Below are 25,727 nucleotides of genomic sequence, written 5' to 3' on the forward strand. Positions count from 1 at the left end.
TAAGCTGGCTGAAACTCCACAGAGCATCAAGCGCATCTCCAGCCCGAGGGTCCTGCTCCCTCTGCAACAAGAGGCTGGGGCAAGTTTTAACTTCAGGCCTCCCAAAGAGCCCAAGTGAAGACCTCAGTACCTAGAAATATTTGGAGTGTGGCTATAACAAATCTTAAGAGCTGCCACCCAGGAGGGACGTGCTGTTCCAGCTCTCCCGAGGCAGGGACTAGTGCCTCTGCCCCTGGCAGTTAGGGAAGAGTCCACAGGATTTCTCAAGAAGAGCCTGTTCTGCTCATGGTTTAGAACTGGAGTGGCCCCGGTGTCCCCTGGGGGCAGGCAAGGAGGCCTGCCCGGCCATACCTTGGTGATGGTGCCCACAGCCTTGGTGCGGCCTTCCCGGAACACCAGCCGCTGGTCTATGTGCAGGTACTCAGGGGTCTTGATGAAGCGGAAGTGCACGGTGGCCTTGTCCCCAGTGCGCAGACAGTCCTTGTCCATGCTCAGAATGGTGGCTGTCTGCCTGATGCTGCCACAGTGCACTGCCAAGGGACCCAGGAGGTCAGGACAGGCCTGAGCTGCCCAGTGCCCTCAGGGGAGGGGAGGCAGTGAGTGAAAGCACGAAATACTCTTGAGCTGCAGCAGGCTGCAGACCTCAGGGAGGCCGAGTGTGGCCGAGTAAGCTGGCGGCCTGCCCCTGGATCTGATCCTGCCTCGTACTCTCCCACCTTTTCCTCCAGTTAGATGCCCCCGTCCCTGGGCCCACGCTCCTTAATACAGGGCCCTGTGTCTGCATGTGTGCCTTCCCTGGACTGGAGGCTTCTTGAGGGGAGGCCCTTGCCCACCCCGTCTTTGTCCCAGCACCTCAGCCCCACCGCCCAGCACAGCAGCATTCAGCAGATGTTGCTGAAGGACTGAGGGTGAGGCTCTTAGGGCAGGTCTGGGTCTGCAGAGCCCTGCAGAGCCAGCACTCAGTTAGTGTTCACAGGACTGAACAAACACCTCAGCTCGTGGGTGGACAGAGGGGACGGCTTGACTGCACAGGACAGACACCTGCCTCTTGGCTGGAGCTCAAACTTCAGGTTGCTGGAGCACTTTCTAGAGGGAGCTAGAGCAGGGGCCCTCCTGGGCTGGTAGCACCCTTAGACACTTACCCATGGCCTGGTAGCGTGGGCTAATAGTGGTGGGGTGGTGGAGGACGAGGATCTCGGCCTCAAACTCCCAGGATGCTTGGGGATTCAAGCGTGGGGAAACCATCACCATGCCCTTCCGGATGGACGAGCGCTTGATCTAAAGAAAGAAGGAATCCCAGACCTCAGGGTCACCGAGGCCTTCTGGTTGACCCCCTGGTCCCGGAGGACGAGCTGTTCTTCTGGGAATGGGGACTACCCCAACTCGGCCCTGCCGTGTCACTGCACTGGACCAGAGGCCTTCTGGGGCAACAGTACGATGCAGACGTTACTGCTATGTGGAAGCCTGAACAGTGCTGGTGGGAGTCACGAAAGGCTTTGTGCAGCAAGTGGCATTTCAGCCGGGCCTCAAAGGACAGGTAAGAGTTAAGTGGGTGGTGAGAGGGCAAAGGCAGGCACGCATTCAGGTAGAAAGAACAGGGCGAGCATGATGTGACTGTTGGCAGGAATAAAGAAAGCCCCATTTTGTTGGTTAATCTGGTTGGCGGGGAAGGTAAGTGACCCCAGAGCTAGCACTCATCCCAATCCTCAGGGACAGAAGGCTGAGCAGGAAGAGGATTCGGCATGGACTCCAACGGCCTATGCAGAAGGACCCTCTGCGCTGCAGGGAGGCACCTATCGGACCTCACCACTGAGCTCAGGGCACCCTGCTGGCAGTAGGGGGAGGAACAGAGCTTAGAGGCAGGCAGGCCTGGGTTCAAGTCCTGGCTCTAGCACTTACTAGCTGCGCGCTCCTGGGCAAGTCACTTGTGCTCTCTGAGGCTCAGTTTCCTCATCTGTCAAAGTGAGGTCAGTTATCCCCGCCTTACAGAGCAGCCACGAGGACTGGAGATGGCACAGAGTCTAGCAAAATGCAGAGCCTCAGGGGCGTTTTTGGTGTCATCAACACTCACCTTCTTTAGCGCGAAGGAGGCCGTCTGCCCGCCCCGCACCTCCTTGACAGGCATTCGCTTGCGATGGATCGATTTTACAGCAATGGACAGGAAGTTACCCAGGGGATCTGGGCCCAGCAGCAGCGTGTCATTCAGCTTGATCAGGCCCCTCAGTGTTGTGCCCGACACCACTGTCCCCACACCCTGCAGAGAAGACCCTGGCCCAGTAAGTCCATCCCCACTTGGGCCCTCCCCACCACACACTTGCCCCAACACTCCTGTAAGGAGGACCCACCCAGCCTCCCGCCCTGCCCAGTCCACCAGAAGCCACTCACCGGGACAGAGTAGGTGTCATCAATCTGAAACTCAGCAGGCTCTTCCTCCCGGTAGCTGGTGCGGGGAGAGAGGAGGTTGAGGAACATCTTCAGCAGATCTAGGTTCTCGCCTGTAACGTTGGAGATCTGGAATATCGGGCACATCCTAAGTGGAGAGTGAAGAGAAAGGAAGAAGGGTGCTCGGGTGGCCAGCTCCTGCCTGACCCAGGGCGGGGGAAGCAGGAGGGCTCCTGGACCAGCCGCTGCTCCAAGGGCCCCACTGGCCCCCTCCGTTGCGTCCCAGGGCTCTACCCCTCTGCCCTGACCTAGCAACTCCTAGCCACACCCGCTCCAAGGCCTTCTTCTCTTCCTCAGTTTTGTCTTTGAAATCTGTCCCCTCCTGTCCCTCCACCAGTGCTCTACTTCAGGAGCTAATGGGAGCCTCTTCCTCCTAAAGCACACAAGCTTGCTTAAAATCCGTAACCGCCTTCCGCTGCCGAGGAGATAGCCTGGATCCTTCCTCCCCACATCTCCGCAGGTTTATTTCTCTCAAATTCCTATACTAGCCAGACCAGAGAAGCTTGCCTTCTCCTAAAAGCTTGGTACTTTTGGCCCTCATGTCTATTTGTTCACTCTGATCCTCCTGCCTGAATTCCTTCCCTCTTGTCCAACTACCAACTCCTCTCATCCTTCGGAGCCCATCTCCAATGCTGCTTCTTCCAGGAAGCCTTTCCCAGACGGGCACTCTCGATTCCTTCGAGCTCTAAAGGAACTTCTTGTGTCTCTGTTACCTGTAACTATGTCTGGTTTTCCTCAGTTATCTCACTGGTCTCTGTATCTCCTATCCAGGGTTAATCAAACTCCTCGAGATCAGAATGATATATTCTCCACCGTTCAGTGAATAGCGCCTGCACAGAACAGGCACCGGACAACGTGAGTGACGTGAAATGGAGCCGTCTGAAGCAGACCCCCATCTGCTGGCCAACTGGTGGTCCCGAAGACAGTGTCAGGGCAGAGCCACAGGCCAAAATGCCAGGCTGCTCTGGGTCCTGCACTCTAGACCAAGCCAGGAGGCAGATGGCTCCTAAGCAGCCCCAAAACTCTGGGAGAAGGAACAGATTTAACAAAGTTCACTATTATTAAGAGAGTAACTGACCAAGGAGCTACCCACCTTGAGGACAAGGACTATGCCCAAGCCAACTGAACCCTCAATGCCTAGATGAAGAGCCTGGCACAGAACAAACATCCAATAAATATGGAATCAAAGAATACCTAACGAGTAAATGCCAAACCTGATCTTGATTAGAGAGCTTCTGAGAAACATTATAAGAAAATTACTAACAACAGTTATAAAAATGGCTGTGTATCTATCACACAGCAACCAGACACAGCACTAAGTGCTTTCCATACATCATTTCCAACACTCACGAGAGCCCTATGAGGAAGGTGAGGTTATTCCCATTTCACAGATAAGGACTGAAGCCTCAGCTGGGATTCCAACCTCGGCGAGGCCAGCTCCTCAAAATCCAGGTCACCCTATGCAGCCCCTGGCAACACTGCCACTTGGGAGGCCCTGAGCTGAGACTGGAATCTTCTATTTCATCCAATCGCTGTGCCTGCCCGGAAGTAAACACTCACACCCCCACTACCTCTCAGAACTGAAGTTGGAGGCCGTGACAATCACATCGTCCTTGCTCTGCACCAGCACAGGGATCTTCCGGCAGCCTGGTGACTTCAGCAGGCGCTGTAACAGCTTCAGGGTTTCTTAAAAGGTGAAAGGGAACAGAATTAGGGGGACACAGCCTTCTCTTTGGGCAGGTTTCCAGGGCAAGACAAGTCCACTCATTACGGATACAAGCAGGAGACATAAGATGGACCAGCGTTGGGGCCGGCCTGGTGGTGCAGTGGTTAAGTTCACATATTCCGCTTCAGCAGCCTGGGGTTTGCTGGTTCGGATCCCGGGGGTGGACATGGCACCGCTTGGCACGCCATGCTGTGGTAGGCGTCCCACATATAAAATAGAGGAAGATGGGCAGGGATGTTAGCTCAGGGCCAGTCTTCCTCAGCAAAAAGAGGAGGATTGGCAGCAGATGTTAGCTCAGGGCTAATCTTCCTCCAAAAAAAAAAAAAAAAAAAAAAGCCGGACCAGTGTTAAATGCCACAACGCCTGGAGAAGCAAAAAGGAAGATCAAAACTTTGGGTGGATGTGTGCTTGTTAGAGTAGAAAGAGAACACAGAGGGGGCCTGTCTGCTAAGGTGATGAGTATGAAACCTGTCAGATTCCTCCAGAGTCTCTAGCAGACCCACAGCCTGTAAGCAAGTGACTTGGGTGTCCACAAGAAGGACTACGTTCTCCCAGAATGCTCTGCTTCCTGGAGACAACTTCGTCTGACTATAGCATCTCTAGCACATTTAGACACCTGCAGGAGCCCTTATGAGGCCCTCCAGAAGGACACCTCTCCACGTGTCTTCTACCATCGGAAACAGTGAGGGAGAAATGCAGGGAGGCCTAGTCCTGGAACCCTGTTTTGAAGCCTTTGGTGCTAAAAGGTAATCAGACCCTCTGCCCAAATGTCCCCACACACATCCAGCTTAGGCAGTAAAATCCAACTCCTGCCTAAGGCCATCTGAAGAGAGCTGCCAAGTTAGGGACCTCAAGGATGTGGAACCAGAAGGAACAAAGAGCAGGTAATTCTAGGCTGTACTCAGACCAAGAGCCAAACAAGGGAGGAAGCAGAAGATTCTGGGGTGATGGAAATTCAGGCCAAGGTCTGAGCACCAAAGAAGCAGAGGACGACTCTGGGCTGAAGCCCTGGCAGCAGACCACCAAGGAGGCACACAGGGTGACTGTCCCAAATAGAGAGAGTGCTGCCAGCTGAAGGCTTCACTTACCTTGCAGGATGTTGGCAGGACACATGTCAATCTTGGTGACCACCACAAAGACAGGCACATTGAGTGCCAACGCCAAGCCCAGGTGCTCCTTAGTCATCCCCACAATGCCAGCATTGCTGCCCACCTGCCCCAACACAGAAAGAACTGTCAGGACAAGAGACAGAGGGTGCAGCTGGGCAGGTACAGGGGCTCGCAGAAGGCTAGGGTAAGGGCGAGCTCCCATCTCTGAGGCCCGTCAGAACAGGACACAGGGGCACAAGTCTCAGGCCAGGATCAAAATGGGTGAGATGAAAGCCAGATTGGGCACAGATTGCTTTAACCTCTGATTCAATGATGTGGGCTAGAAAAATCTGAGGGGACTTAGAAACAATGCAAAAGACAAACTTAGGCAGTCTGGGAAAACAGATGTCTAGAGTCATCACAGTAGATTCAGGTTAATATCCCTGGCTCCCAGTTTCCCCCTGTATAAAATGGGGGGCTAATATCTGCTTTAGAGGGTCACTCGAGGTTTAAATGCCATAACGTATGTCAAAGGTCCAGCACACAACCAGCATGAATTAGGTGTTAAGCAATGGCAGCAGTTATTACTGCTACTATTCCTTCCCACAACAACACAGTCATGCGTCACGTAACGGCGGGGATACGTTCTGAGAAACGCGTCAGGAGGCAATTTCGTGGTTGTATGAACACCATAGAGTGCGCTTACACAAACCTCGATGGCACAGCCTACTCCGCACCGAGGCTCTATGGCTTAGCCTAGCGCTCCTTGGCTGCACACTGCACAGCTGCTACTGTACTGAATGCTGCAGGCGACCGTAACACAAGGGTAAGTATTTGTGCATCTAAACATCGAAGAGGTTCAGTACAAATACAGCACAAAAGATAAAATGGCGCACCCGTACAGGGCACTGACCACGGAGGGAGCTGCAGGCCTGGAAGGTGCTCTGGGGCGTCAGTGAGAGTGGCGAGTGAACGTGAAGGCTGGGGCACTGCCGGACACGACCGCAGACGTTATCAACACTGTACACTCAGGCTACGCTACATTTACTAAAAATGCTTTCCTTCCTTCAATAATAAATTAACCTTAGCTTACTGTCACTTTTTTACTTTATAAACTTTTTAATTTTTTTAACTTTTTGACTCTTCCGTAACTTTTTGACTCTTCTTCTTCTAACCCTAACCCTAACCCTTAAAACACAAACACGTTGTACAGCTATACAGAAATATTTTTTCTTTATATCCTTATTCTATAAGCTTTTTTCTATTTTTAAAATTTAAAATCTTTTACTTTTTAAACTTTTCTGTTAAAAACTAGGACAGAAACATACACATTAGCCTAGGCCCACACAGGGTCAGGATCATCAATATCACTGTCTTCCACCTCCACACCTTGTCCCACTGGAAGGTCCTCAGGGGCACTAACACACATGGAGCTGTCGTCTCCTGTGATAACAACGCCTTCTTCCGGAACACCTCCTGAAGGACCTGCCTGAGGCTCTTCCTGAGGAGGTGTCACTCTTTTCAGAAATATGTCCACGGTGGCTTCCTTGTTTGCTTCTTTTTTTCATCATAGATTTGCTTGTAAGCAGATAACGTACCATGAACATTCTTCTCTATTAATAAAAACCTGTCAATGTTGCGGTCCATATTTTCAAACTTCTTAAGGAGCTTGCTGAGGTCTGCGGAAGCTCCTGCTAACCCTTCGCTGTGAATGTTCTTGGGGGTTCTTCTTCTTTTTCTTCCCCTGCAGTTTCCTTTCTCTTGCCTCTTCTTCAGCTCTGCGTTCCTGTTCCACTTCCAACAACTCCCCAGTAGTCAGTTCCTCAGGACCCACCTCTAGGAGCTCCTCGATGTCATCCCCATGCACACCCAGGTAAAGTTGTTTGCCATCTCCACCACAGCCTTGTTGGTTTTTGCAACCTCTTCATCCTTGGTAAACCCTTTGAAGTCATGGACACACCTCTTGAGTGTCTTCTTCCAGAAGCCACTCATATACTCCTTGGTAACATTACCCCAAGCTCAAGCAAAGTTCTTTTAAAGATTTTATTTTATTTTTTTTTCCCCTTTTTCTCCCCAAAGCCCCCCAGTACATAGTTGTATATTTTAGTTGTGGGTCCTTCTAGTTGTGGCATGTGGGATGCCGCCTCAGCGTGGCCTGATGAGCGGTACCATGTCCGTACCCAGGATCTGAACCAGCGAAACCCTGGGCCGCCGAAGCAGAGTGCGTGAACTTAATCACTTGGCCATGGAGCCGGCCCCCCAAGCAAAGTTCTTGATGCAATCATAGATGTTGTAATGTTTCCAGAATTGCATCAGTGTCGTCCTCAGTTACAGCAATAACCTAGGCAAAGGTCATCCTCAGGTGGTAGGCCTTAAAACTGCTATCACTCCCCTTGATCCATTGGTTGGATCAAAGAGGTGGTGTATGGAGGCAGAAACACCACTCTGATATTGGGATGAAGATCACCAATAAAAGGAGGATGTCTGGGAGCATTACTAACAATAAGCAAAATCTTGAAAGGTATGTTATTCTCCAATCAGTACTGCTCCATTTCGCTGGCATAGCAATTCAGGAGGGCACCCCGGAAGAGGAGCTGGGTCATCCATGACTTCTTATTGCTCCTGTAGTGCACTGGAAGTGTGTGCTTATTGATATGCTTGAAAGTGCTGGAGTTCTCACTGTGCCAGATCACAAAGGGCTTCAACGTGTAGCCTGCAACATTCCCCCCCAAGCAAGACTGTTATCTTGTCACTAAAACCTGAAACCTGGCACTGACTTGGCCTCCTTAGGGATGAAAGTCCTTTCAAGCAATCTTTCCAAAACAGGGAGGTCGCAACCATATTGAACCATATTTGCTCTGGCAAGTAATCTTCCTCCACAAGCGGCTTATCTAGAATTCCCAAAAATTCCTTAGCTGCCTTCATATCAGCACTTGCAGACTCACTCCTCACTTTCACATTATGTAATGAATAATGATTCTTGAATCGTTTAAACCACCCAGAGCTAGCAGTAAATTCAACACCACAGCCAGGTCCACCCTTTTCTTTCAACATTGCAAACAAGCTTTTTACTTTGGCCAGACGGTCACAGTGCGGGGAGGGAGATGCTTCTGGGTCTGGTCTTCAATCCAGGTCATTAGAAGTTCCTCCATGTCTGATATAGGCCCTTCCCAAATTTTTGTTAGTCTCGTTGCCTTCAATCAAGCAAATCCTTTAACAGCTTCTGTCACTTTCTTCTTCAAGATCATAGCTATGGTGGAAGGGGACATGCCTCACTGGCGAGCAATAACCATCACTGATTTTCCACCTTTGTAGTCCTTAATCACTTTTATTTTTGTTTCCAGATCAATCACTCGACATGACCTCACTGGCAACGGTGGCAGTGCATTTTGCACGCTTAGGGGCTGTGATGAACAAAACAACATGAGATTAAATAAAGCAAGAGAAAACAATGCAATCTAGAGATGTGGTAAACATGAGACGTATGAGGCTGCTGCCAGTGTAACATGGCATACTCTTTTACAGTAAACTTTTTTATAAGTAGAAAGAATACACTCTAAAATCACAATAAAAAGTATAGAATAGTAAATACATAAACCAATAACATAGTCATTCGTTATCATTACCAAGTATCATAACGGCATGCCTATACTTTTATATGACTGGTAGCGCAGAAGGTTTGTTTGCACCAGCACTGCCACAAACATGTGAGTAATGTGTTGCACTATGACTCTATGATGGCTATGATGTCACCAGGTGACAGGACTCTTTCAGATCCATTACAACTTATGGGATCACCGTCATATACATGGTCTGTCATTGACTGGAAACGTCATTACGTGGCGCATGCCTGTAAATGTTTTTAAATATCACCATCAAGGCTGGTTAAATAAATGACAGCACATGCACAAGTGTGTCATATAAAAGAAAGAGGAAACTCTTATCTACTGATATAGGATAATCTCTAAGATATATTTTTAAGGAAAAAAAGCAAAGTACATAAAGCATGCTACCATAAAGAGTGGTGACTGGATCATTTTTGAAAGAAAGCATCTGTAAGACATGTGGGGATATCTGACAGAATATAAACATGAACAGACTAGATATTGGATGGTATTAGGGCACTCGTGTGCATCTTCCTGGTTGCAATCACAGTAGGAGACAGTTTCTACTTTTAGGAGTGTGCTAAAGTTTTTAGGGGTGAAGAGTCACAATGTCAACAATCCACTTTCAAATGACTCAGCCAAAAAACCAAGGAAAAAATGATACACATAGGCATCCATCATACACACAGATGAACATGGCAAAATGTTAATGACGGCTGAATCCGAGCGGTGGGTGTGTACTATTCTTTCAACTTCTCTGAACGTTTGAAATTGAAGGGAGAGAATATATATACTTTTGCTGGCATGACTACAAAATATCTCTGGAGGATACATAAGAAACTGAAAATACTGGTTGCCTCTGGGAGGAAAATGGACAGAGGAGGAAAGGAGACTTTTCACCATGGGCTCTTGGGTACCTTTTTATTTTTGTACCATATGAATGTGCTACTTACTAAAACAGAAGAAAATTAAAATTAAAATTGCCATGACATATTTACAAAGTGCTTTATACATTCCAGAGTGTTTTCAAGGGATGCTCTCATTTGATCCTCGGGCCACAGGTGAGCCGCCAGCCCTCTGACACAGCCGTTCCAGGCCTGTGCTCCCTTTTGCCTGCACCGAGATACCTCCACTCCCTCCCCCTACCTCTCTCCCTTCCCTCCAGCCACCCTCCTACCCAGCTTTGGTTTGCTTTTATTTTTCCCAACCTGGATGAGACAGAGCTCTATTGCTTTGTTGTCTATACATTTTAAAGACTTTTTTCCCTAGAAATTGATTGCCATGGAACAATAACAAAGTATTTCTTTGTTTTTGTTTTCTACAGAAATTTTCAATATTTGGATCATGGCCTAAAAGTCAGATAATACATAATATTTCCTCCGGAGTACAGATATTTCCATTAACTGTCCTTGCACTGTAGCTCAGTTAGAAAAATGCTCATTTTAAACTGGTTTCTATATCCTTCTTAATATCAACCCAACAAATCCCCCAAATATGCCCATGGACCTTCCACTGACACCCCTTCTTGGAGAGCAGCTTTCCTGAGCCCAGTCAAGGTCGGCAGTGGCCCTTTGCAATGCTCGAAGATATGGGAGATGAAACCATGCTGAGATCCCAAGAACCTTGGGCAGAGAGCCAACAAGAGTGTTGATACATATGTTCTGCCTCTCTTTACTCTCCAGTTTGGGGAGAATTTGCCTGAGAACCTGTGTTTGTGGGGCAACTTGATCAAGTCTGCTCTGAACAGATGCTTGTGTTTACTACACTTATTAATACAGACAGCTGGAGGGACTGGGAAACGGGGAAGGGCTTTGAGAAGGACTTGCCAAAGGAAAACGTGCTCACTTGCTCGCTCTCCGTGAAAGCTGTGCAGTTGTGACCAAGGGTGAGGGCCTCTAGGACTCCACTGTCCATCCAGGGAGGAAGATCAAAGGGACCCAAATGCAAGCTTACCAACAAGATCCGATGCAGAACCTCTACTCCCCTTTCTTTTCAGTTCATCAACACGATGAGCTGCTTAAAAATCTGTTCCCACTAGGGGCTGGCCCCATAGCCGGGTGGTTAAGTTCGCGCGCTCCGCTGCAGGCAGCCCAGGGTTTCGTCGGTTCGAATCCTGGGCGCGGATATGGCACTGCTCATCAAACCACACTGAGGCGGCGTCCCACATGCCACAACTAGAAGGACCCACAACTAAGAATATACAACTATGTACCGGGGGGCTTTGGGGAGAAAAAGGAAAAAAAAAATCTGTTCCCACTAGACTGTAAGCTCAGCGGGAGCCGAGACGGCCCCCGTTCACTGCCGTGTCCTCACAGTGCCAGACATGCAGGAGCCTCTGAGTGAGTACCTGGGACTGGCTGACACTCTCAGGCCCCTCGTGATTACTGTCTGTGCTCTCCTCCAGGTCTTCCCCAGCCCTCCCCATCTCTGAGGGTGCCACCTGGTGCTATCATCTCCTCAGAGTAGCCCAAACCCAGGAGAAAACATTTCTGAAGGTAGTAAGCCGCAGAAGAAACCCTCCTCTACGCTTCTCTGAACAGTAAGCGAAGTGTGCCAGTGGCATCTTGGCTTTTATTTAGAGGATCCCTTCCTGGCCTAACCTTGAGAAGACTGTAAATGTAACACTCAGAGCCCTGGGCGCCCCTGCAAAACCTGTCATCCTTACCCAGTGTCAAAGCCCAAAACAACATGCCTGTGTCTCAGAACAATTTCACACACTTGCACGTCACCACACTCCCAAGAGCCCAGCCGAAGCCTCCTTCTCAGGGGCACCTCACACTCACCATGAGCATGCAGAAGTCGGGCAAATGGCCCGTCATGCCAAAGACAGTGGTCTTCAGATACTTCTCATGGCCAGCCAAGTCGATGAAAGTAATCACCTTAGTGGATTTCTCACAAATCTTTGTCCACTCCAGGCTGCCACCGTGGCTGTCTGGCTTGTTCACCACATTGCCTTCGCTGTCAAAGCCCAGAATGTCGTTGCCCACACTGCTGGTGCGACCAGATTCAATTTCATGCTTGTGGCGGAAGAGTTTCTGGCGGGCAAAGCCTCGGCCATTGTCCAGCTCCCCGTGTGTCAGGACCCCCAGAAGCGTGCTTTTGCCGGCATCCACGTTGCCCACTACTGCTACCCTGCATGTAGAGGAACCCATACATCCGTGTGAGAGTTGGTGGGTGGGTGAGCAAACCCCAGTAAGCGGATCTGTAAGGACAGGCCCGCCCCTGAGCCTCTCCGGCTCACTGCTCCTCCCGTTCATGGATGAGCACATTGGGAATGTTCCTGGAGCTGTATCCAGGGAGGAGAAACAGTTGTTCAGGAGGAACTAGGTTCCCACCACAGTGGCTTTCTTCCTTAACTTCCACTAGCTTCCCCAAAGCTGCCAGACAGGAGCCCCAAAGCCAAGAGAGGCACAAAACGCTCTCCTCCGTTACCCTGGTTTTTAGCCTTACTGGCTGATGGGAAAGCAAATGCAGCTCACAGAATGTATGGCTGGCCTCCCTCCCACTCTTCCCAAACGGAAATATTTAGGGATGGGGACGTGCAGAAATAAAGAATGGAGCTGTCATGTCTCTGGATACTATTTCCATGCCTTAGGAAGGGAAGGGGTGAAGCTGACATACCAGGTGTCAAAGGCTCAATCACCATTCTCTGTGAAGCCCCAGACCCCAAGGTCATGCTGCAGGGGACCCCTGAACAGTTCTGAGCCCTCCTCACCTGACCTCCAGGAAGTCATTGTCTCCTACTCGTTTCCGGACCAGGTAATCACGCACACGGCCCCCAGCTTCTTGACGTTCCCGCAGGAGGATGACATCGGCCTCAATCTGTTCAGCCATGCTCTTCACTGTGGCGTAGGAGGCCTCCATGTCAGCTTCACTCAGCCCGTACTCAGTCCCATCTGGTGACAAGAGCCCAGACATCAGCCTGCCAACAAGCCAGCCAGTCAACCATCCCTAACGAAGGCCACACCCAGGACACCAGAGGAAAAAATGGCTCTCTCTACCTGACAGGTCAAAAACTTGGGCACACAGAGAGTTAACAAACAATAGGGCATGGGCTTCCCCATCAAGCAGGGCATTCATTAATTCATTCAACAGTAATCACTGAGACTCTCTCAGGTTTTATGCTAAGCCTCATGCTGGGTACTGGGAATAAAGGTACACTTAGCAAGCTCACAGCCCAGCAGGAGAAACAGACAGGAAATTAATTAATTGCAATACAGCTTGAGTGCTATACTACAGAGTCACACAAAGAGAACATAAGCGGAAGCAGCTAGCATTGCCTGGGGAGGCAGAGGACAATTTGCAGGGCGCTCACTCCAAGCTGGGTCTCCAAGCGTGAAGAACGGGCCCACAGAGAAAGGAGGAAAGACATCTAGCAGAGGAGCAAAGCAGGGAACATGGCAGAACATGGCGCATTCAGGGACCAGTAAGCAGCTAGGTGTGTTGGGGAGCAGGCTATCAAGCAATGGGAGACCACGAGATGTGGAAGTGGTTAAGCAGACAGACAGACAGCAGCAAATCACATTATGTACTGGGCAGTGGGAAGCCTTGGGGGTTCCACAGGGGAGTAACATGATCAGATTGCTGTGGGTTAGAAAGATCTCTTGGACAGCAACAGAAAGTATGCACTGGCAAGCGAAAGACCAGAAAAGGGAGCACAGCTAGGAAGTAATTCTAATAATCCAGGTAAAAGATAATGAGGACAGGAGACAAAGTAAAATGGGGAGAGAATTTAAAAATGATTTTAGGGATAGATTTTTAACTGAGGTGGCTAAGGTGAAATGTCCAGCACGTGGCTGGAAAAACGAGTCTGAGCTCAGGATGAGGAAGTGAGTCAAGCAGAAGGGCAGACCAGCCAAGCAATCATTTACTGAGCACCTACTGTACAATAATCCCATCAGGTGCCTTCCCCGTGGTGTCGGATTTAATTCCTACAATAACTCCCCCAGCTTTTCCTCCAGCTGCTCCATCTCCGAGAGCACCCCTGCTCCTTCCCTAGGATCCTCCCCCAGAGGCTGCCCAAACTCTTCTCCTTTACCCCCTCCAAAGACCTAGCAGCACCTTCTCTCACCCGCCTCCATCTCTCCCCTTCCAAACAAACTCAAGTCATTCTGAAACTACGAAAAGGAAACCCACCCCCCTCTTCCCTTGCTTCTGCTTATCTACCGAGCCACCATCTCCTCTAAGCATCTCAAAAGTAAGCGACACTTGTTGGCTGTATTTCCTCCCCACCTACTCACTCTGATCTGACTACTGTGGAAGAAACTAGCTTTCAAGTCATCAATGGCCTTCTAACCACTCATCCAATGCCCTTTTCTTGACCCTTACGGTACCCCACACTGCTGGCCACCATCCCTTTGCTTCTTGAATGACTACCCTCCCACCCTGCTTGCCTACTGCCTGAACCCTCCTGATTCACCCCCCCGCCCTCTGGTTCCTCCTCGCTCTCCTCTGCTAGGTCTTCCTGCTCCTGTCCCTTAAATGCCAGTCTCTTCAACTAGTCAGTCGGTGGCCCTCTTTCCTGTTCTCTAAGCATTCCCCTTGGCCACCTCATTCTATGGCTTCAACTGTCATTTTGAAAACTACAAAAGCATTCATTTCTAGCACTGTCCTCTTCCCAGAGCTCTACACTGAACTTCCAATTGCTTGCGGGACAACTCCTAGAAGCCCAATGTCCAAACTCAACCACCTCACCCGCTTTTTAAACAACAGCACAAAAACTAACACCATTAATAAAGCATTTTAGCCCTAACTGCAACCCTACGAGGTAGGCATTACTGTTCCCATTTAAGAGGTCTCAGAGCTGGTCGGGAGCAGAGGGGCTCTGTGAGCTTGGTCTTCTGATTCTAAACCGAGAGCTTTTTCCTCTGGCAAGGGCTCCTCTTAAAGCCGGACCAGTTCTTCCTCTTACCTTCCTTATTTGTAACGACAACATCATCCCTCCAGTCACCCAAGCTTAACACTCATCACTCCAGTCCTGCCGACTCTTGCTGTACATCTCGCCCTTCTTTCCTTGTCCCTGCTCTTTTTGCCAATCCAACGCCACCAGCCTGATTCAGGCCCTTATTCTACCTGAATCACCAAGACAGACCCCTAACTGGTCTTAGCAAATCCAGTTTCTACTCCCTCCTGGCCATCTTGCATAGACACACAAGTTTAAGCTCCTAAACAAAGCATAGCTCTGACGTCGTCACTTCCGAGTCAAAGCCTTGGAAGGGCTCCGCAGGCCCAGCAACATTCAGTTCCAATTCCTTAAAGGCCACCCCCATTTATTCCAAACCCCCTCCTCCTTCTCCCCTTCTAAGTTTTGTCCCAGTGCAAGTGGCCCAGTCACCATCCCATGTTCTCTGCACTTTTCCAGCTCTACATCTTTGCTCATGTATTTCTCATCCTAGAAAACCCATCAGTGCATCTCCACCTGTCAAAACCATCCCCACTCTGCTCCCCTATGTCATTTACCACACAGCACACCTTGTGGAATAGTGTTTTGGATGCACACCTTCCTCCACTAAACATAAGCATCTTGAGGACAGGGACCATATCGCAAACATTTCCTGGATGGCCCACGAGGGGTGCCTTTCCTATGTCAAGTCCTCAAATGTCTGTAAAATGCAAAACAAATGAACAAAGTGGGAGCAGTTGGGCTGAGGAGCTTCTAAACTCATGGCCAACTGAGCTCTGGAAATCTGGGTTAGAGAAGGGCTTGTGGGAAGTGTTCCTAAGAGAAAGCTTGCTAACCCTGCCATTCTTGCCAGACCCCCAAATTCTATCCAACCTTTCCCGCTTCTGGTACAACGAAAAGCAATGCTTTTACGTCCTGTTCCACACCAGGGGCAATCACCACTGTCACCGAATCCATCGAGGGCTTCCAGAAAATGCCCCCAGTCACATTACCCGTCTCCAGCATGCAATGCATTCCTCACGCTGTCAGAGTGGAAACAAGACCAAGGAGGTCCAATCACTAAAGTCCACACGTTCAGCTGCGCAGGAACCTAATCAGACAGATCTCCGTCCCGCCATCTGACTTGCCTTTCCTGTATGCACGCTCCTGCTCGACACACTGCAAAGGCTCCCCACACTTTTAAGATAAAAGTCTAAACTCTTTGGCACGGCATTCAAAGAGCCTCAAGATCTGGGCCCTGCCTACCTGTCCAGCCTCCCCTCCCAACACTCCCGGGCTCACACTCTAAACTCCCATTTTACTGAATCCCTTCCAGTCCACCAAATACTCCACAATCACCAACGCCTCTGTGCCTTTGTGCGTGCGGCTTTCTCTGCTCACTCACGACTGCCTCATTTACCTGGAAAACTCCTACTCATCTTTTAAATGTAATTCAAGCAGCACCTCCTCCCTTGGAAAGGCTTTGAAGCCCTCCCTGACTCTCCACACAACTTAACACTCCTCCTATGTTCCCTGAACTTTAACACAGCACTTGGCTCTTAGAAAGTCATGACTTAGTATTTGAGGAATGAGCAAGGTTCTTTTTGAAAGAAATCTCATGGTAAATCAACCATAACCTGGATCCCTTAAAAAATTACTAATGCAGCACCTACAACAAGACTGACAAACGATAATGTACAACTGAAATTTCACAAGGTTGTAAACTATCATAAGCTCAATAAAAATTAAAAAAAAATTACTACTGCAACCACTAATACCGGCTAACATTTATATAGTGCGTACCACGACACCATGGGATGGATGCTCTTACTATCCCCATTTTAAGACAAGGAAAAGAGCCAGTAGGCAAACTCAGACCTATCACGCTCCAGATCCTGAACTACTAGGCCATATTGCCTTCTTTTACAACATTAATCTCAAATTAAGAATGTATACTTAAAGAGCACATTCCTCTGCACTGCTTAGAATTTTTTCGTGTCTAATTTACCCAGACAAAATGTCTCTGAGGTAGGATGGGGAAGGATGTCATTATGCCCATTTTACAGAGGATGGAAGCAATAAACAGAGGTGAAGCACCAAGCACACCCAGGAAGTCAGTGATGAAGCTGATCCCTGGGGGCCTTGCATCTGGTTTAGTCCTGTTTGACGTTCAATTTGTTTAACTAGTTACGATCTCTCTCCACCTCTAAAGAATTCCTTACAGATGACTTCCTGCAGGAAGGAGTCACTAGGAATCTAATGGTACCCAATAGGGAGACGCAAAGATAATGCCTGGGTGTGCAGATGCGTTAATGAATGTCTGATGTCTTCCTACGCGTTGCCATGGAAGGGTTAATTAGTTGCGAGTTGCCAAGGTGTGACAAAATTCACTAAGAGTCCACATTAAAGCATAAAGGGGGAGAAGGGAGTCTTAAGAATCTGGATCTTCAAGGCACAGTCCTAACACTCAGCAAAACTGATTTAGATGTGGTTCTACAAGCATGAGGTGACCTTTGACTGGTTCATCTTACTACAGCAGGCCAGATGTGCACCTGAACAAAAGCTTCCAAAAGGCTACCAATGATGCCCTAGTCACTAAAAAGAATGGCTTATTCTAAACCTGACTCTCTCCTTGCTGTCTCTGTAGCATTTGACAATGCTGACCAACTCCTTCCCTTTCCTGACATGCAACCTCTTGGTTTGCCTATCTCTCTGACCATGCCTTCTTTAAGTTGATAAGACCTGAAACTGGGGAGGGAGCAGCAAAGATGGAAAGGAACGGACAGATATGAGAGACATTTCAAAGGAGGGGACAGCAGTATTTGGAGATGAAACCCTTCTTCCTTGTGTACTCTTGCGGCATTTCCAAACACTGTTCTCTACTGAGGTTATCTGTGCATAAGCCATCTTTCTTCCCTGGGACCGAGACCAGATTTTAAGTATCCAAAAGTGCTTTGCAACGGTATCAAGTCCTTAGAAGATACTTAATAGATATGTGTCAAAGAGTTAAAGAACGATTTTGAGATTTCCTCCATCTTAAACTCAGACTGCAAAAGAATTATTACCTGCCTTTACAAAGCCTACATTCAGCAAAAAGAACTGTTTCTTTAATGATGTATTGATGCCTATTGGGTCTTCCTGCAAAGACGACAGAGGCAAGTTCTGGTACAGGCTAAATTCATAATCGTTAACAAGCCCAGCTGACATTTCAGCAAAGATAATGTCATAATGAAGATGAAGGTAAGGAGGCTTTATATTGAAGGTATAAACTAGGAACAACCAGATAAAAAAAGCTCAGGATGTAATCTGGGATTCTGTCACGGGGGCTGGCTTCCTCTAAAAGAGGGGGGCTCCACTACAATGGAATAAGCGGGTTGGAGGACAATAACAAGTCCCTTCCAGAACGGTAACAAGGCTCCATGTCTGACGGGATCTCACAGGGAGAAAGGAGGACCTCTGTTATCACTGCTACTCACACTGGTCAGTGTGGTCCGGGGCGAGGCAGCCTTGCTGAAGAGAGGAATTCTGAGTGTCCTTTTCTTGCTGACACCGAGAATCACAGAGGTTCTCTGCTAAACGGACAGTAAGTAGCGACGGGATGTGTAAAGCCGGCTTGAAGAGGAGGGCCTAGAGCTGCCCAGAGACCGCCTAATTCTAGACCCGGCTGTGACCTGCTCTGTCACCTTGGACAAGAAGGCTCCTTGCTCTGTCTTTCATTTCCCTTTATGCAAATGGAGAGTACTGGAGGGAGAAAAGAAGCATCTGTAAAGCCGCTTGGAAAGCGAACCCTTAAAGTCAGGCACATTATGACACTAAGGTGGGAACTGACATTCTCACTTTGTACTTTACGTCCTCCCAAACAGTTCTGCAGACGCTAAAGAATCACTGCGACTGAGACACAGGAACAGGGAAAGTTGATACAAGAGGGAAAATGTGCTCTAAATAATTTTTTAAAAATAAAGTGAAAGGAAAACTATGCTCACCTGATCCCTGCCCAATGACATATATGGTCTCTCCGCATCCCTCGTCCATCCTCTCCCACATCTGCCGAAGGAGGCTGTCATACTGCTCTGATGTAGGGCTCACTAGAACCAGCTAGAAGAGAAACCAACAGCCTTAGGACCACACTTACTAGAAGAGCACCACAGCCAAAGCAGACCAACAGCCTGACCAAAGATCCTGACTGAACCCCATCGCACCCTAGTCTAAAATAGCTACACAGCCCCCTTATGCCCTCTCTGCCTCTCCTTAAACAGCCTTTGAGCCTAAAGCCTTAAACAATGTACTAAACAAGTATGTCTGAACCACAACCCACAGAAAAGAGGGTGTGAACAGCCTGCTTCCTGCTGCTTAACAGGAGGGGCAGGACCCACAATGATTGGAATTTGGCATTGTGGGCAGAAACTGATGAGCAGTGCTTCACACCTACATGCCAAGGGCTTCCACCTGCAGCTTGCAATTCACAGGACGTAGATCTCATAACTGCCATGTCCTCCACCCAAAGCCAACGGTTCCCACAATAACGAAAGAAATATGTTCCACCTTGCCTGTGCGATCTTAATTATTTAAGAATCGGCAGTAAAAACTGCTGCAAGACTCATCTTCAACAAAACACCATGACCACTAAGATGGGGATGAGCACCATCATTTTGCAAATTTCTGCCAATAACATTAAAATAGCAACACTTATTTGGGGAGGCCATTTACCAACAGGCATTGTCAGATCCCATTCTCTAACCACTCACATGTGACCTTGGACAAGATGCCTAACCTCTTCAAGTCTAGGTTTTTTAATCCATAAAATACAACCTGCATCCTCAGGCCGCTGTAAAGACAGAATAAGATAACATGGAAAGCATCTAGTCCACAGCTCAGTAAGTGGCAATTACAGTTTCTTCACCCAATCATTGCTAAAAAGACCTTGGATGAAACTCGCCACCACAGCTCACTAATTGATCCTCCCATCGGAAGCTCTCGGACAGACCCTGAGGTCCCCACATTTCATGTAGCAAGTGGATAAACTTGCAGCTTCTAATCTTTGCCTCAGGAATCAATCTGTTCAACCCATCCCTTCTCTCCCTCCGCATAGTCAGTTTTTCTCTTCAGTATCATCGATGTTTATTCTCATACAGCTTCTCAGCTTTAAACAGTGAGGATGACTCCGTGGGCCATGTGATGAAGTAACACTTCCCTATCCTAGGACACTAAAGAAGCTGGTCAGGAAATGAAGATACTACTGTCTTTGCAACTCTGCCCTGCAATTTCCCTGAGTTTTCAGATTTCTTCAGCAGCTTGACCATGAACTGACATCCACCTGGTCTGCTTTTGAGTCAAGCGCATCTTGTAAAATTTCCTGAGTTGACTCATCAGAGCCTGTACTTATAACCTGGGTGCTGTGTGGGTCTTCTGCAGCATGTCACACTGCCTCACACACTTCCCCAGACTGTCCCTCTCCAAGCTCAGCTGTGCTCATTACGACATGAGAAGCACCAGATAGGACCACTGTGATAAGCCCAGTGTGGCTTCTCAGTGCTCAGCTGAGACTGGAGGGAGAGAGAGCGGCTGAAACGTGGCTGCTTAGGTCGCAGGGAAAGTCCTCCCAAGTTTGGGCCAAGTTTCACGCAATTTTGCCACCAAAGACTGTGAAAAGTCACAAACGTTTTCAAAGCTTGTTAAATATCTCTATTGTAACTATTCAACAAGTGGGAGGCGGCACTGGGGTTCTGTCTTCCATCTGCTGCTATTTAACCTGCAAAGGGAATTACCAGTTTATTCGATTCACATCAAACATTTACTGAGTAGTCTGTATCAGGCACTATAGTAGGTGTCTTACATACGATTCTCATTTTAACAGGCATCGGCATTTAAAAAATGATGTAGCTGGAGAACTGAGAGGTTAGGAAACTTTTCCAAGGTCACAGAGCCTTTTTAAGTGGCAGGACAGGAAAGGGAACCGAGCTCTAACTTTCCTTTAGCAACGTTAAGCGCCTTCAAAACACCAGTCACATCTTATACTTACTTTTTTATCCCCAAAACGGCAACCAGAAGGCGAGCCTTTAATTCCTGCCTACCTTCTCAGAAGACACGATTTAAAACGTTTTTATTCCATTCATACGAGACGAGGCTCCGCCCCCAGGATGGCGAGATTATGGGTCATGCCACCTTCCACTTCTGTTTTGGGTGGATTTGTAAATCCCCAGACATTCCTCAGACAACCTTCTCCCCGACGGAGCGACGACTTGCTGTTTCCCTTCCCGACACCAGGAAGGACGCGGCTGCCCCGCGCCCCCTCGGACTACCTGACCCTCCCGCCTGCGCGCCCCCTGCCCGAGCCTCCTCCGACGCTCGGCCGCCTGCAGGGGCCAGTCCAGGGAGAGGGCCACGCTCGGGCTCGGGGCAGGCGGCGCCGCCGGCGTCGGGGCCCCTGTTCCACGTGGCGGAGCCGAGGGCTGGGATCTCGGCGGGAGCCGGCCGGCGGGGGGCGGGCGGCCGGGTTGGCGCCGCCGAGGGAGGACGCGGTGCGGCGGCCGCCCGTCGCCCGGGAGCCCCCCTTCGCGGCCCGCCCCGGCAGGTGGGCGGCTCACCCCCGCCCCCGCCGTCCCCCGGAGCCGGCCGGCCGCCCTCCCGCTCCGCTTGGCGCCGCGTCCCTCGGCGCCGCCGCCGGCGCCCGGGCCTACCTTACTGGTGAGGTCCAGCTCCGGCTCGCCGTTGAGCGCTTCGCCGTCCTCGCTGCAGTCCGAGTCGAAGCCGCCGTGTAGCCGGGCGGCGGCCGCCGCGGCCCGGGCCGCCCCCGGGGAGCTGGGCTCGGGGGCGAACATCGAGGCCGGGACCGGCGAGTCCATCGGGGAGCGACTCCGCTCCGCCGCCATCTTTAATAACTTAGGCTAATTCGTAGCCGGCCGCCCCTCCCTCCCGCCTTATTTGCATAATATATGCGTGGCCCCGCCCCACACCTTATCGGAATAATTTATGCGAAGCTTCTCCAACCGCGTTGAGGTTGACATGTATCTCTGGCTAAGAAACAATCGACCCGACCTCTCAGCCACCAATCGCTGCAGCCCTTTCAAGTACCTAATGAATAACTAAAGTCCAAACCCCAACAACAAATGCCTGAGACGTCACGCGCTTGGATCGCGGCTCGGGAGGGGGCAGCACCGCGGCCACGCTACCCGCCTAGAGCCTTCCCGCCAACCGGAGCAGAGCAGAGAGAGTATGACTGACACAGCAGTCATCCAATGAGGAGAGAAACACACGTGACGTTTGTCCTCACCGCCCCTCACTCTCCGACTTCCAGAGGCGGTGCTCAGCTTCCAAATCGTCCTGCAAAACAGTGGGCGCCGAGAGCCCTCCGATGATGGACAGGGATAAGGCCCAATCCAGTCATCGGATAGGTCCCGCGCCTCGCGCCACCGCCCACGGAGATAGTAAACTGCACAAGGCGCCTCCCACTCAATTCAGCGATGGGGCAGTCACTGGGAGACAGAGGTTCGATGTGCTGGCAACCTCCAGGCAGTTTTGGTAGTAGGATCGATGCCTGGAATACTATAGCAGCCAGAGCGAGGCAATTAATTAAACGGTGACCTTGGGGAGAATTCTCCACTCACTGCCTCTGCGGAGAGAGCAATTACACGAACAAAAAAAGAGGCAACCTGCTAAAATAGAAACCAGAAGAGCCTCCCCTCCTTTATAAACTCTTAAAAAGAAACAGCAGGCCCAAAATGGAGTCACTTAGGCTAAGCCCCAAGACTTAATGCCTCACCTAATTGCAGTTTCAGCTTCTCCCAGGAGTGCAACCATTAAGTCTGGAATTTCCTGATCAACACTAGTAGTGAGGTAATCTGCCTAAGACCCCCTGCCTTCCCCTAAGGGAAAGTGATCTTGTCTGAAATACTCTGCTCTTTTAAATTCTTTGTCCTATCCTCTTTCTGCCTATAAAAACCTTGCATTGGGACTGGCCCAGCGGTAGTGGTTAAGTTCCCACACTCTGCTCTGTCACCCGGGGTTCATGGGTTCGGATTCCTGGAGCAAACCTACACACTGCTTATGAAGCCAGGCTGTGGTGGAGCACCACATACAAAACAGAGGAGGATTAGTACAGATGTTAGTTCAGGGCGAATCTTCCTCAAGCAAAAAGAGGAAGATTGGCAACATATGTTGGCTCAGGGCCAATCTTCATCCCTTCCCCACCCCAAAAACCTTACATTTTGTACAATTCATTGGAGCGCCTATGTATTTGCTGAATGGGATGGTGCCCTATTCATGAATAGCTTAATAAAGCTAATTAGATCTTTATATTTACTAGGTTGAATTTTTGTTCTTTACAGAACTGTGAAGCTGAGATCCAGGGTCTTTTAAGGTAGTTTTCTATGGATGATTCTTCCAGAACTTCATCAGTTGTAGAAAGCCCCAAGCCAACACACAGTTTAGTGTCTTGAATTTCTGTTTCAAATGTCTGAAAAGTTGGGGCAGTCCCCGTGGCTGAGAGGTTAAGTTTGTGCGCTCTGCTTCAGCAGCCTGGGGTTTCGCCAGTTTGGATCCTGAGTGTGAACACGGCACCACTCGTCAGGCCATGCTGAGGTGGCATCCCTCATAGCACAATCAGAAGGACCTACAATTGGAATATACAACTATGTACTGGGGGGCTTTGGGGAAAAAGGAAAAAAAAAAGAAGATTGGCAACAGATGTTAGCTCAGGTGCCAATCTTTTTTTTTTTTAAAAAAAGGGGGGCCAGCCCAGTGGCGTAGCAGTTAAGTTCACACATTCCTCTTCCACGGCCTGGGGTTTGCTGGTTCGGATCCCCGGTGTGGACATGGTACCACTTGGCAAACCATGCTGTGGTAGGCATCCCACATATAGAGGAAGATGGGCACGGATGTTAGCTCAGGGCCAGTCTTCCTCAGCAAAAAGAGGAGGATTGGCAGTAGATGTTAGCTCAGGGTTAATCTTCCTCAAAAAAAAAAAAAAAAAAGAAAGAAACTTTATTAAAAAAAGTCTGAAAAGCTTGATGAAATTAGGGACTAGCCAAACTCCTATAGTGCTGGTTTTGGCCACTCATCTCAGGCAGCAAGCAAGAAAGAGCAGCCATTTAAGAAGGTAACATACCCAAGATTTATAGAGTTTGGAACACAGTATTTAGTGAGCAAAGGGCAGGGTTCCAAATGGCCTTCAGTTTAAGGGATCTACCTGAACGGAAAAAGGCAGCCTCCTCTTGTTCCTGTTTTCAACTATCTGCAATCAAGTTTTACGTCTGCAAGCACAGCTGGCAATCTGGGACAAGAATTCATCCAATTCCAAAGGTCTTGCTCACAGTTCTTCCAATGTGTTTTTTTTCTGGCTAGATTCCTCACCACTATCCTATATATTTCTCTATGAGGTAGTTACAAATATTGAAATCTTGATTTGTCAGAAAAGCCAAATATCAAGGCATTGTTGTCTAGAATAAAAATTGGTATTTACTATCTTACCAACTGGCTCTTCCAGAAAGAGATCAAGTGCAGAATGTGCTGACACCTGATGGTGGACTAGAAAATACGCCCTTCTCACTATAGGGTTTTGCCCAGAAAAAATAATCTTCTTGAATTGAATCTAAAGGGGGAATTCCCTACCCATCTTTACATCCTCTTTCTGAAGACAGGTTAGAGCCTAGGTTCAAATCCTGGGTCCACTACTTACTAGCTACCTGACCTTGAGCAAGTTAATTAACCTCTCCGAGCTTCAGCTGTCTCCTTTAAAAATTTAAGTGTCTACCTCACAGGATAGTTAGCAGTAGATCAGTTAATATACATAAAGCACTTAGAACAGTGCTCGCAAGCCTCCACTAGCTAATCTTATGCAAATATAATTTAACCCTCACACGGCTTACAAATTACAAATACTTAAGAAATTCAAGTTGTCTGGATCAGGCCAGAGGACTCCCAACCACATGGGAGGAACTCAAAGGTGTTAAGTGGTAAGTCTGTGTTGAATGTATTGGTGTTAAAAGAGCCGTGTTGAAGCAGCATTAAAGAAATGACTGAATTCTGTGATCTCCTGTATTGTTTTTCCAATTATCTGAACAAAGATCCAGAAGGAGGTCAGCTCTGGTGGACAGCATTTGCGATGCCTTCCACATGCCCTAGGAGTAGATTAAGGGGGAAAAATCCCCGCGGGACTGGGAGTTTACCTTCCTGACACAATGCGCCTTGAGAAAACCCAGAGCGGAAAGCTCCGTGGCAGCCACCGTGAGACCAAGGGGGAGCCGGACGAGAGCTCAGCGGTTTGTGTGCAGTCAAGTGGAATTCGACACCAAGGATCCAAAATAGGGCTCTCCCTTCCACTTGAAATGTGACTCCGGGCGAGGCACTTACCCTCAGCGCTCCAGCAGAGTGCGGGGCGGTCGGGCCCACTAACCCAGAGAATTGGCGCCCGACCGCATCAGTAAGGGACTTTGAAACGACCTGGTGATCGGCGCGCTAGGCAAACAAAACGGTCAGCGCACGAGTAGCTAGTACAGGTTCTCGAAAGCGCTGGGCTCGAGAAGCCCGGCCCGGAGACAGGGGTGGGGCAGGGAGAGCGGCGAAGTGCAGCCGCAGGCCGCTCGCCGCCCCGGAACGGCGCTGACGCCCGGGGAAGGGGAGGGGCGGGCGTCGAGGCGGGACTCTTCGCAGCCGCCCCGCCCGGGTAGGAACGGAGCCGAGGAGCTGGGCACCAGCTCTGCCGGCGCCGCCACCGCCGCCGGGCTCCGCAGCCGCGCCCCCAATGCCCCGCTGACGCCTCCACCCTCCCAACAGACCCGCGGCCGCCGCCGCCCCTAAGCCGGCGCAGCTGACATCGGGCTGACGTCACACGTGACGCGACGGCGGGGCGGGAGCGGGGACGGCGCAGGAGGGCGTTTCCGGAGCACGCGCTGGGCGAGGGCCGCTGACGTCGGGCTCAGGTGCGCGCGCTCGCCCGCCCGCCCGCCCGCCCGAGCGCGGCCCAGGAGGCGGCCCGCAGCTCCGGGGGG

At 49.8% G+C, this 25,727-nt stretch overlaps 2 protein-coding genes across 6 annotated transcripts in view; one reads left to right on the forward strand and one right to left on the reverse strand.

Moving 5' to 3' along the window:
• The window catches only part of GTPBP1 (GTP binding protein 1), a 28,414-nt gene extending 3,058 nt beyond the window's left edge, over nt 1-25,356 (reverse strand). Inside the window, exons 1-11 of one of the 5 annotated variants that reach the window (XM_046646674.1) lie at nt 25,090-25,356; nt 21,420-22,062; nt 18,726-18,837; nt 12,577-12,757; nt 11,645-11,993; nt 5,257-5,380; nt 4,014-4,128; nt 2,386-2,530; nt 2,072-2,254; nt 1,143-1,278; nt 352-530 (exon numbers count right to left, since the gene is read on the reverse strand). In XM_046646674.1, the coding sequence (XP_046502630.1) occupies nt 352-530; nt 1,143-1,278; nt 2,072-2,254; nt 2,386-2,530; nt 4,014-4,128; nt 5,257-5,380; nt 11,645-11,993; nt 12,577-12,757; nt 18,726-18,837; nt 21,420-21,611 (1,716 nt within the window). In that variant the 5' untranslated portion in view covers nt 21,612-22,062; nt 25,090-25,356. Of the gene's footprint in view, nt 1-351; nt 531-1,142; nt 1,279-2,071; nt 2,255-2,385; nt 2,531-4,013; nt 4,129-5,256; nt 5,381-11,644; nt 11,994-12,576; nt 12,784-18,725; nt 18,838-19,487; nt 22,063-25,089 lie in introns of those variants that run through there. The other 4 variants (XM_046646675.1, XM_046646676.1, XM_046646678.1 and 1 more) reach the window with 4 other exon arrangements.
• Nucleotides 25,357-25,524: 168 nt separating this feature from the next.
• Nucleotides 25,525-25,727, forward strand: part of JOSD1 (Josephin domain containing 1) — a 12,960-nt gene continuing 12,757 nt past the window's right edge. The window contains exon 1 of the mRNA XM_046646680.1: nt 25,525-25,658. The gene's annotated coding sequence lies outside the window, so the exon portion shown is untranslated. The remainder of the gene's footprint in view (nt 25,659-25,727) is intronic.

The sequence above is a fragment of the Equus quagga genome, chromosome 19 (genome assembly GCF_021613505.1).
Source record: "Equus quagga isolate Etosha38 chromosome 19, UCLA_HA_Equagga_1.0, whole genome shotgun sequence".
NCBI classification, from domain to species: domain Eukaryota; kingdom Metazoa; phylum Chordata; class Mammalia; order Perissodactyla; family Equidae; genus Equus; species Equus quagga.